This window comes from Arachis hypogaea, chromosome 7 (genome assembly GCF_003086295.3).
Source record: "Arachis hypogaea cultivar Tifrunner chromosome 7, arahy.Tifrunner.gnm2.J5K5, whole genome shotgun sequence".
In the NCBI taxonomy this organism is placed as follows: Eukaryota; Viridiplantae; Streptophyta; class Magnoliopsida; order Fabales; family Fabaceae; genus Arachis; species Arachis hypogaea.
Window position 1 is genome coordinate 77,473,492 of NC_092042.1, and position 12,834 is coordinate 77,486,325.

The following is a 12,834-nucleotide window of genomic DNA, read 5'->3' on the forward strand; positions in this document are numbered from 1 at the left end:
GAATAGGCTACGCTTTTTCGCATGGTGCCCTTTTATAAGAGAATAGGAAACACTATTGAGGAATCACTTCAAAAGTGTCTCTTTAGATATTTTAAATATCACTAATAAAGCGTAGCCGTATCTGAATATCTATGGATACACTTTTCTCACCAAAGGGTGCACTTTTAAAGAGTAACCTATTTATTATATTTTCAATGCGCTTCAAAAACGTCTCCTAATGTATCTAGGGCTAAATACAAACACTTAGTGAAATTTTTTTCACCTTTTCACCAAATCAGAAACGGCGTCGTATCCCCCAATCCCTAATCTAATGAACCCCCTTCGTCTTTCTTCTCTGTTCTCTCTCGTCACTCTCTCACCACGCCTCCTCACTCTCACCTCTCGTCTCCGGTCTCTAGCTCACTTCTCTCTTGGTTTTGCACTCACTGTCTCAGACTCAAGCTCGTCGTTGCGGTTTGTGTCGTCACCATGTCGCATTCAGTCGCCGGCTTCCTTGCGCTCACTTCGCCGGTGGCAGAAGAAGATGAAACCAGCATCTGGTCCCTCGGGTGGTGGTGGTCTTCGTCTTCTTATTTTTCGGCCATTAACTCAGTTGGTTAGCTTTCTTCACCGTCGATCCCAGGTGAGTTTCCTTCGGCCCTGTTCTTTCAATGTCAATTTCGATGTATCTTACGGTTTTATAGTGAAATTAGAATTTTATGGTGGTGGTGGTTGTTGTTGTATGTGGTTTTTTATTAATTGTCAAAGCTGAATACTAGGGATTTGGAAATTGGAGGTACTTCTTCACAGTTTTATTGTTGCTATCTGTGTTTGTGAAAATGCATGTATTGTAGCACCAGTGTTGCTGTAAAGGGAGTGGAGTAACTGCTGCTCATTTTCTAAGTCAAGTTGCTGTAAATGGAGGAGCATCTTCTGGGTATAGTTTTGCTTTCGGTGATTTTCCAGTTGTATTGAGCATCACATTGGTAAACTTCTTCATTGTTTTATAACTCTCAAAATATTATTGTTCATTATGTGTTGATGTTGTTGTAGTTAAGTTTGTAATATTTATTTTCTGGATTCTGTAAGTTTTCTTAATTCCTTATTATTTTGTAAGGTTGCTAGCTAATGTTTAATTATCAATATGGCAAAGTGTTTTACTTTTATGCAGTATGTAGTATGTTCCTTACTCGCTCTCTATCCTCTCTTTGCCATCATTCTCTCACTCTCTCTCTTTTCAGTGTAGAAGAAGGTGTGTGTGGCTGTGCTGATGATGATGAACAACAATGGCTAATCATATGTATCAATTTTTAGTTGGTTCTATGAAATTTGAGAGGTTTACGATTTCGATTTAGGGGTTTTTATTTGGGCCACTAGGAATTGGGGGGGTTTTAGCTTCAAAACGGTGGTATGTATCGATTTTCAGTTGGTTTTGTGGAATTTGAGAGGTTTGGGGTTCTGATTTAGGGTTTTTATTTGGGGGTTTTAGCTACTGGATATGCCACTAGGAATTGAGAATTTTAGCTTCAGAACAATCCACCTGAATCACATTTTCCTGCAAGATCAACGGCAAGCAATAGGCTTTCATTTTTTCTCGGTGTCATTTAATCGGAAAAAAGGAGAAACTATTAGTAAGTGTAGCGTCTGCTAAATGCATCCATTCATTCATTCATCTTCATCTTTTTCATTCCTATTACTGAATGCATAGTGACTGAACCAAAAAGGAAAAATGAATGTTGCTCTGTGCCTTCGTGCTTTAAATGTAATTCCTGCACCTAAGCCAAATTGCAACCTGTTTTGATTATATTTTTGTTAATATGCTTTGTTGTAAGATTATAAAGCTAAGGGTGTTTCGAAACTGATTCTAATGGAGACAAGAATATTATCATCTTGTACCAATACAGGCTAACTGTGACTGCTCTGCAACATTACAACTAATTTTACTATTTTCATTTTATTTAACAAAAGTCTAAAAATAATAAAAAAATTGTTTCTTCTTAATCTTAAAAAATTTATTGCTTTGCTATTGTAAAAAATTTAATGGGGACGTTTTCAAGGTATTATTATTGTCTTGATTTGGTTCTGGTTATCATTGCTTTTGCAATGAAATTTCATTTCACATGTTTTTTAGCATGTCTGAAAAATTGATGGTACAATTTGTTTATTTTATAAAGGATATTGCTTCTAGACTTAAAGCTACTATCAAGTATGCAAAGACTTTGGTTGACCTGTATTACTCAATAAGAAGTTTGGTCTTTATAAAGGTAACTATCTGGACTCAACCTAACTATGCTTGGTGAGCTATGTTACATGAGTTTCTATTACATTTCTCTTGGGATAATGGTGTATTGCTGGAAAAATTTTTTTCTTTGTACTTGTGAATTAGGGCTTTATTTCTTCTGAACCTTCAAATGTTATCCAAATATGCCCAAAGTTTCTTCTGTTATTTCTAAATATTGGATGGATGTCTCATTGGCAATGTGATATTGGTTTTCTTATTGTTCTCTCCTGCCTTTAGTCACCCCTTTTGCATACAGGACCAGGCTTCTGATGTTGGTGTGCTTCTTGCCGATGCTGATGGAATCTTCCACTCAATCAAGGTCTGTTTTTAGTAACCATTGGTAGAATATGCTTATAACAAGGTTTTGCATCATTATTGTGGTCTCTTTGGACATTTTGATCTGAGAATTAATATGTTTGTTTTACCATGAGTTGCATTAATTGTTGCTGCTGCAATGTCACATGTATAGTTCAGTTGAATAAAGTGTTGTGCATGCTCTGTTCTGTTGTAAATTAAATAGGAAAAAGAATAACTTAATATTATTGATATTGTTATGTTTATAATTCTAGAGGTTATATGTCTCTAGGAACAAATGAACTTAAATTTATCAATTGTCAATCATTTGCATTATTGTTATGAAAATATTGTGCTGATTTCGATTATCTTTAAATGGGAAGTTCATGAGACATAATGGACACTATTTTCGAATGCTTATCAATTTTCTCCTTGATGGGTCAATTACCCTCCTCTTCCAAAAATATAGCTTTGCCATTTCTTTTACATTAGTACATTACCCCCTCTCCTATTTTCAATGGGTCAGAATCATAAACAAATAAATAACAAAATAAAAAGTGTTATCTATATCCCCTCCTTGCTACTTTGCTAGTAATTAGACACCAATCAAAATTTTTCTAGTGAACAATAGTGATACTAAAACAGTTACTTCCTAAAAATTTATGGTATGAATGGGTTATGAATTTCATTCTCCAATGCTGTTTTCTTTGATGGTAGTTGTAGTAGTAGTAGCAACTAGCAAGAGTAAGGTTAGCTTAGGTTGGTGTCATTCTGTTTAGGTTCCCATCATGGCCCAATAATTTAGAGGAGGCGGGTTTCTTGTGCTTGTTTATATAAAATAAAAAGCAGACTACCAAGGCAATAATCTCTTATGAACAATTAATTTATATTTTATATTTGAATTTTTGCCTTGTTAAATAATTATTTTGATTTTTTATTTTTATAATTGCGAATGTCATTATAAATATTTTTTAATTATTTTTCTATATAATTATGCAGGATAATATTGAGGATGATAATGAAGATTGAACTGTTTATGATTGTGGTTTATTGGCTAAGATGGAGTAGTATTGGGAATGGATACATGTATGGTTGACTAATAACTTTTATCAGAAGATATTTATGTAGGATATAATATTTTAGTTTAGCTTTTTGTAAAGTATTTGTAGTAAATTCTAAGTGGTCTCATGCTTATTTTGATATGGTTATGCTTAATTTAGTGTGAGATGTATGAATAATATTCAAAATTAACTTCATTCCAGTACTTTTGGATCATTATAAATATATATTCTTTATAGATAATTTTTGTTATTTAAAAAAATTATTTAGTATAATTATGTAGTTATTTTTATTTTATAATATTTAACTCATTTAATTAAAAATGCACAATTATTATATATGTAATCATATTATTAACTATTATGTTGTATTAATAATTATTAGAAAATTATATATATATATAGAGAAAAAAAAAGAGACCTAAGGCTACATTTATATACAGTAGCTATAGTATACAAAAAAAAACGAGGGACCTAAAGCTACACTTATAAAAAGTAGCCATGGTATACAACGTGGCTATGCTTTACAGGTGATGTAGTAGCATTAAAAAGCGTAGCCTATTCTGGCAAAAATAGAAGTTGAAAAGCGTAGCCTTTGGTCCTGGACAGTATCTCTTGAAAAGCGCACCCTATTCCCAAATGCCAAAAGCATAGCCCTTGGTGCAGAAAAGCGTAGCCTTTGAGAATAGGCAATGGCCGAATAGGAATCCCCCAAAAAGCGTAGCCGTAGCCTAAAGCATCATTTTTTTTCACTTTTGGCTACACTTTTCAAGTGTACCTGAATGGGTGTTTTTCTTGTAGTGGTCCAGCTGGATATGAACAACACAGGTTGCTGTGATGCACATTACAGTGGCTTAAAGATTAAGATAGCAAGCAGATTCATTTGGCTACTTCTTTTGATGTGTTCATTCTCAGTTTGGCTGTTATGTTTTTAGATTTTCCAAGATTCTTGATTAGTTCTTAAAGATTTAGTTATTTCCAACTGCATTATTCGCGGTAATAGTAATTAAAACACATCAAACGCATAGTAAATTTTTCATCTTCAAAAATGATTTCACCAGCAGCTTTTCAAAATCAATCATTTGAAAAGGTTCACATTCAGAACAGACTCAATTCAACGAACAGTGCATGAAAGGAAACCATCAAACAACACAAAACCAAGAAACTATAATGCCACTAACCTTCAAAGACGACGGCGACCGACGATACGGCAGCGACCGAGCGAGACGGCGAAGAGCAGCGAGACAGCAGTGACCAGGCGAGACGGCGGCGAGTGGCGAGACAACGGCGAGTGGCGAGACAACGGCGAGCGACAAGACCAAGACTAGACTACACCGACCAGCTCGAAGCCTCGGACAGACAATAACCACGAACGGCAGCCGTGACACCAATGAAGAAATCGGGTTTGGAGGCTTAGTTTTTCAACTCTGGAAAAAGAAGGTTTTGTGGTTTACTTTCCAAATTTGAAAAAAAATCACAAAAGGAAGGGATTTTGGGGGAAGGGAGGACGCACTGGGATTTTGGATTTTCTTTTTTTTTCTTATTTTATTAGTAGGTGTATTTTTTATGTTGTGGGCCATATTTTTATTATATTGCCATTTCCTTAAGCGGTATTATAATTTTTAAGTTATATAGTATAATTTAATCATTACCGAACAAATTATTTGAAATAGACATTATATATATTGATAGAGATGAATAATAGTTGTTTTATATTATTTATCATATGTTAAATTATATTTAAAAATGGTATAGAATTAGAAAATATATAATTTCAAATGATAAAATAATAATTGAAAAATCCAAATGATACCATTTTGGATCTTGTATTCTAAATTGGGTAGTGGCTGATTGTAAAATAATATTTATTGATTTGAAATTATAGTTTTTTTCAAAATAAAAATAGAAACATTATGCTTTGAATTTAATTACTATAATTTGAAATATGAATAGAATGGTTCTAATAATACGTTAATTTTAAAAGATATATGTATTTATGTATAAAAAAGGTAAATTTATTATTTTGAAAATACCACTATTGATCTTTTTCATTTATTAAAAAATTATTTATTATTTTTTGGTAACAACAAATTAAAAATTCAGATCCTAAATTTTACCATAAAATGCTAAATAAACAATAATTAATTCCGTAAAAAAAATTTGAAAAAATCCCTCAATAATTATTCTACTAATTCTTCTACTGGTTAGATGTGTTAACAATTAACACAAATAACAGCAGAACTTACAAATTTATATTTCTAAGCTGTATTGGTCCCACAATTGAATGAATGAAAAATAATTCTAGCATGCACATAATGGAATATTGGTGGGTGGGAGTGGGTTAAACTATGTTGGAAGATGATATAAAAGAAAAGCTAATAGGACCGAAAACGCAGATACACGAGAATAATTTATATTTAACAAGGATTTTTTTCCATTATAAATAACAAAAACCATTATTTTCCCAATAAAAATGACTTATTCTTGTGTAGTATTGTGTATTCCTATATACTATGGAGACGATGATAATGGTTGCCATTGTCCGTTGATGCTTAAGAAGTTGAGTTAGCCATTTTTTTTAGAATTTGAAGTGGAGTTCGCCGGGGTACCGTGTACTTGCTCTAAATAAAAAAAAAATCGCATTTGAAAAATTAATGTTAAAAAATAGAGTTTTGAAAAATAGTTATTTTTTAATTTTTATTTTAGAAAAAAATCCTAAAAAAAAGTTAATAGAACTGAATAATTGATTAATTAAAATGAAAATTAAGTTCACATGTATTAAAATAAAATGCAATACAAATATGAGGAAACAAAAAGTTACAGCAAAAAATATTAACAAGAATTTAAATAAATTAGTCCTAATAAAATTACCTTAATTGACAAATATTTAATAATTTTATTAAATTAAAACTAAGTCAATTAGTACGAGTCCAAATAATATCTATATCAAACATTTATCATATACAGTTTTCAAACTACTGAAGCATGTAAATTAAAAATAAAAAATCTTTTATGACTGTCCGATATTCTAGGAATTTTATTATGTCGCCCCTAAATAACTACCATTAATTTCTCTACAAGGTGATATAAAATATTTTAATTAAGGTTCATGAATAGTGGGATATTTAAAATATATTGGAGTTTAATTTAATTAATCAATAATACTTAACCTACAATAAAAATACATACGACCAAGTATTATGACACATAATAAATAATCTACATAAAACAGATATAATTAACAAAATATTTAATAAAAATATTAGTTACACATTTAAATATTTAATGTACATCGACGGAATTTTAAATAATAATAACAACGTAAAAAATATAAAAAATTTTTCATAAGACCATTGGTTGTTGTATTTTATTTAAATATTATTGGTCACATTTATTCCCATTAAAATAGTAGTAAGTGAAGGAAAGATATTTTAAATATTGTGCAAACTTATGTAAATTTTATAGTAACTGCAATTCGCTAAACTTAATTAAAGCAATAAATTAAATTAGGATCGTTCTGATGGATGAAAATTTTTACAATATTATTTTCTCATAATTCGTATGTCATTATTAATTAGTTCGATATATTTTGATACTATACTAGATATTGATAAAAGCTGGATTTCAAAGTCACGGAATAATGTGGAATATAGGTAAGGATTGAACAATTTTTTAGACTTTGCATTTGCGAATGCATCCTCCGATGGCATGATAAGGTGTTCATGTCCTAAATGTGGGTTTTAACTTATACAAACAAGAGAGGATGCATATGACCATCTGTTGTTACGACCATTTTTTCCTAGATATATGATTTGGCTGCATCATGGTGAGAAGCCAGTTGAAGAGAGATCTGGATTGGGACGAGTAGAGGAAAATCCGATATCCCAAGTAAATCAAATGCACCAAATGGTTAACGAGGCATTTAATTTCACGCTGCAACATAAGAGTGAAGACACAACAACAATCGAACATGTCGAAGATGATGAAGACATGTTGCCGTACTTATATGAAGGTCCAAGTTGTGCGGCGTGAGATTTTAACGATCTACTATCAGATGGAGAGCAGGAGTTATATCCCGAATGCTCAAAATACTCCAAATTATTGTTCTTAGCGAATCTTTATCATATTAAGTGTATGTGCGGTGTGAGTGATAAGGCAATGACCATGCTTCTTGACTTACTGCGGGACGCATTCGAACAAGCAAAACTTTCAAAGATAGTGTATGAAGCCATGAAGACAATAAAAAAGTTGGGTATTGAATATACTAAGATAGATGATTGTCCAACTGATTGTATGCTGTATCGAGGTGATGCTGGAAACTTGACTAAGTGCAAGTGATGTGGGTGTTCAAGATCGAAGCAGAAGACTAAAAAGGCTTTATTGTTAAGCTCAACGTACCTGTGAAGAGAAATGGGAAACCTATAGCAGCCAAGACTCTTCGTTACTTTCCTCTCATACCATGACTGTAATGGTTATTCATGTGCAGCAAGATATCAACTGACATGTTATGGCATAAAGAGGCGCGTAATAACGATGGTTTTCTTAGGCATCCAGGGGACGCTGAAGCATGGAAAAAGATTGATGCAAAGTATACTAACTTTTCGAAGGATTTAAGCAATGTTCGCCTAACCTTGGCGAGCGATGGATTTAATTCTTTTGGGAATATGAGCACAAAGTATTCCATCTGGCCTGTGATTCTTATTCCGTATAATCTTCCGCCTTGGCTTTACATGAAACAGACATCTTTCATTCTATCCACGCTTATTCTTGGGCCAAAAATGCCAGGTAATGACATAGATGTTTACTTGTAGCCTTTGGTAGATGAGTTGAAGCAATTATAAGATGGCGTTGAAATGTATGGTGCCAAAAAGGGAAACACTTTCAAGATGTGTGCAGCACTAATGTGGACTATCAGCAACTTTCCAAGATTGAAAAACTTATCTGGTTGGAATACGCAAAGTAGATTAGCTTGTCCTACATGTAACTTGGATGCTAAGCCTCATCGGCTGAAAGACAGTAAAAAATGGTGTTTCATTGGCCATCGCCACTTTTTGAATCAGGGACACAAATACAGACTAGACCGGAATAGATTTGATGGGCAAGTCGAAGGTAGAGATCCACAGAATAAGTTATCCAGAATAGATGTATTGAGGGAATAGTCTAATGTACACGTTTCATTTAGGACGATTTCAATTGTGACATCCAAAAAAAGACGCAATGGTCAGGATACGGATGAAGATGACTCGCATTGGAAAAAGAAGAGTATTTTCTTTAACCTCCCATACTGGAAGGATCAGATGTTGCGTCATAACCTTGATGTGATGCATGTAGAGAAAAATGTCTATGACAATATGGTATACACTATCTTAAATGATAGAGGCAAATCAAAAGCCAATCTTAAAGCTCGCAAAGATTTACAATGAATGGGCATAAGGCCTGAATTGTGGCCAGACGAAGGTGGTAAATATCCTTCTACAATATTTACGATGTCAAATTCACAGAGGGATATATTCCTGAAGACTCTGCAGAATATGGTCTTTCCAGATGGTTACTTTAGCAATATTGCTTGTTATGTTGATTTGCGACAACGCAAGTTGTCTGGGTTGAAAAGTCACAACTGTCATATTCTGATGGAACAATTACTTCTGATTTTGATGAAGAATGTACTTCCGAGTCCAGTGTTCAATGTGATTGTAAATTTGTCATCATTTTTTCGAGAACTTTGTAGGAAAGCCATAAATCCTATGCAACATGCCGACCTTTAGAATCATGTTGTGCAAACCTTGTGTCAGATGGAAATGATTTTCCTTCCATCCTTCTTTATCGTCATGATTCACCTCCCGGTGCATCTTATTGATGAAGTAAATCTTGGTGGACCAGTACATTATCGATGAATGTATCCAATAGAAAGGTTAGCTTGCTAATAAATCCCTTTAATACAATCAGTTGAATTAATTGTGTAAATTTATATAAAAGGTATCTAGGTCGTTTGAAGCAATATATTCGTAATAGGGCACAACCAGAAGGGTCGATTCCGAAAGGTTATTTATCTGAAGAAATTCTGACTTTCTATTCTAGATATTTGGATAATATTGAGAATAGAATCAACCGACCAGGGCGAGTTGATGATAAACCCGTTGATGTTACACATAATTTAGGGGAAACTTTGTTCCCAGCTATTGGACAGGCATTAGGGGCTGTTTTGCATTTCGAACTCACTTCAATGGAAAAACATCAAGCAGATCGTCATGTTATAGTCAACTGCAAGGCCGTGGTTTCGTTTGTTGAGTAAGTATACACATGTATTTTTAAAACACAAATATAACTCTTTTCACACACAGTGACTAGTTGGACTAATTTTCTTTTCTCTCATAAAGTACATTTAGGGAAGAAATAAAGCGAAGATTACGAGCTCAAACATGGTCGCAATCTAAGATAGACAGTGTTTTGCATGCGGAATTTCCTCGGTGGTTCAAGCATGAGGTTGATAGAATATTAACATGACCAATGTGTTTTTAGGCTAGAATTCGTACTTTATGAAATTTGATTTTAATATAAAGCATGAATGTCATGTAATTCCAAGTTCCAATGGAAAGTACGCTTCATTCGAAAGAAATGAAGTTGCTTGCATGCAATCCCATGATTCAGGCAAGATGTTTTGGGGCATACAACGTTAACGGGCACAAGTTTAGAACTATCACAAAGGAAGACGGGTTGAAAACCCAAGATAGTGGAGTATATGCATCATCTAATACAAGAAGTTATGCAAGCATGCATGATAATAGAGTGGTTGTTGGTCGTTTTCCGTATTACGAAAAAATTGTGAACATAATTGAATTGAATTATAGCTGTCATTTCACAGTGGTATTATCTAAATGTGTTTAGGTTGATACCGCTACCAGTAGAGGCATCAAACAAGACCATTTGGGGCTTACCAGCGTTAATTTCTCTTGTCCGATACACACTGGTGATCGAGAATACAATGAACTGTACATATTGGCATCAGAAGCTCAGCTTGTATACTATGTGGATGATGAAGTTGCTAAGGAATGGAGTGTTGTGGTTCATGTGAAACCACAAGATTTTTATGACATGGGAGAAGAGAATGAAGAAGTTGAAGTTGGTTTTTCTCCACAGCCAAGGTTGAACATGTCAGTGGAAGGTGACATTTGAGATTTACAATTGACAAGGGAGGATGATATAGAAGGCCCCACAGAAATCGATGATGTTGCGTAATGCTTATATGAAGAATTTTAACGTAATTTAAAAAAAGATCTTTGTGTCATGAACTAAGTTAAATAAACTCAATGTTTTACGTTGTTTTCTTTGGTTACAAAAAAATTGGTGTATTTTCGATTTGTAGTTAAGTATTTATTGTATTGCAAATTTTCATGAGTAAAAGTAGATTTCCCGTTTCTTTCAACGCTTTTTTTCGTCAAAAGTTAGTTTACATTAAATCTTTAATGTTGTTTTAGTTGTTGTTGTTCTTAATGTTGTAGTTTTGATAATCTTGATATCTAATATTCAATATCAATTTCAATAGTGTTACGTTTTTTAAACATTAATGAACATAACATGACGGTGAAACAGAACAAATAAAAACTGAGGACTTTTCATCATCCTCTGCAAGCACAACATTCACTATAGAGCTTTTGTCTAAGAAATTTTCCTAAACTACCAACAAGGGATATGGTAATTATCGATAATTTGCATTTAGTTTTAAAATTATCTTAGCATATTGTCATTCGGTTTTTTTTCTAAGTCGGTATCTAATGACTTGGGAGTTCTCACTTTCTTCTGGGTATACTTATTTTGTTGTATGCATGTGGTTTAGTATTACCTGAATATTCTGGAGAAATAGTTCCTGACAGTTTATATGGGGAAGAATCTAATTCAGAAGACAATTTAGATGATATCTCCTCTGTTGGAATTGACAGATCCATGCAGTTTGATCTCAATAAGGTTCTGGAAGAAGACAATGAAACTTTAGAAGATAAACAAAGAGAAGATGATATACATGTTAAGAAAAGGTTCTTTAATCCGAACAAAAAGCCATGGTATGGAGATAAAATATCAGATCCTGTAAAACGTGTAGCACATAAATTCTTAACAGAATATTTTTTGCCAGGTCAATACGATGTTGAAGAGAAATTTTTACCTTTTATTATAAGAGTGACGTTGATTCCCTTAATTTAATGATTTGGGTCGCAGTTTTACATGTTTATCTACTTTTAGAGTTTCTTGATTTAAGTTTAGTAACGCATAACTTCAAAAAAGAGTAACATTAATTTATGCTCGTTAAAACTTTATTTTAACTTTATAAATTCAGACTATGACTTTATTTTCTTCTTTTATATTTATGTTTGAATACAAATTAAATGACAATAAACTAAACGAGAAAATCTTATTGGTAAATTTGTTCACATGAGTTAACATATATAACTTATTTAACTTGTGAACTTTTTTACATAAAACGAATCTAGAAAGAGTGTTACGAGTTTAAGTAACAATGATTTAAGCATATATAGTTTAAAAAAGAAGTGTTAACTTAACTAGATTATACCCAGATGGTTATTACTAAAGAAAACATTGAAATATGTGGTTATACGCATTTTGTGACGGTTGGAAGAAAATCGCCGCAAAATGTAAAATGATAATTCACCCGATGTTACATATTCTAAAACTTTCGCTAAATACAAGGCTGATTGCAGCCCCACTCCTAACCGCCGTGATATGCACCACAAAATTTCCGCCGCTATCTGCCGAAATTGTTGTAGTGATAAGTTACAACAAATTTGTTCAGTGTAATTCTTGACTAAGGTATTTCATTTTTCTTTTTCTTCACGGGGTCAAGCACATAAAATGCCTTCTTTTTGACATCGGCAATCCAGAACTACCAATGCCCTCCATTGTAAACCAGTGCAAACAACTGAAGTTTGGGATAATGAGAGAATATTTCAGTCCAAATGATAGTAAACGACAGAATTATTAAAGAAGTTTTGGAAATCACAACTTACAAATGGATGTGATGCTAATTTTCTTCTGTCAAAAAAAGGGAGAAAGTCCGTATATTGATTGATCTGGTATGCCTTGTTAGTTTTTGGATCAATGTAGTTCTCGCCATAGAGTCCGAAAATTATATTCTAGCAGTCACATGCATTCAATAAGTAAGAATGCACATTTCAATTCATTTCTTAAGGAATACTTAGCAACAGTATGATG

At 33.0% G+C, this 12,834-nt stretch overlaps 1 protein-coding gene across 1 annotated transcript; it reads left to right on the forward strand.

Annotated features, from left to right (window-relative positions):
• The first annotated feature begins 273 nt into the window (after positions 1-273).
• LOC112703551 (uncharacterized) lies at positions 274-3,856 on the forward strand. Its single transcript, XM_072199706.1, has 5 exons — positions 274-622; positions 834-965; positions 2,154-2,243; positions 2,517-2,579; positions 3,554-3,856. The coding sequence occupies exons 1-5, from the start codon at positions 311-313 to the stop codon at positions 3,581-3,583; spliced, it is 627 nt and encodes a 208-aa protein (XP_072055807.1). The 5' UTR covers positions 274-310; the 3' UTR covers positions 3,584-3,856.
• Positions 3,857-12,834: the final 8,978 nt, after the last annotated feature.

Bases quoted from the DNA above. Each gene is read 5' to 3' on its own strand.
- LOC112703551 (XM_072199706.1), top strand. From the start codon at position 311: ATGAACCCCCTTCGTCTTTCTTCTCTGTTCTCTCTCGTCACTCTCTCA. The intron at 966-2,153 runs GTAAACTTCTTC...TATTTTATAAAG, and splicing joins TTGTATTGAGCATCACATTG to GATATTGCTTCTAGACTTAA. The intron at 2,580-3,553 runs GTCTGTTTTTAG...ATAATTATGCAG, and splicing joins GAATCTTCCACTCAATCAAG to GATAATATTGAGGATGATAA.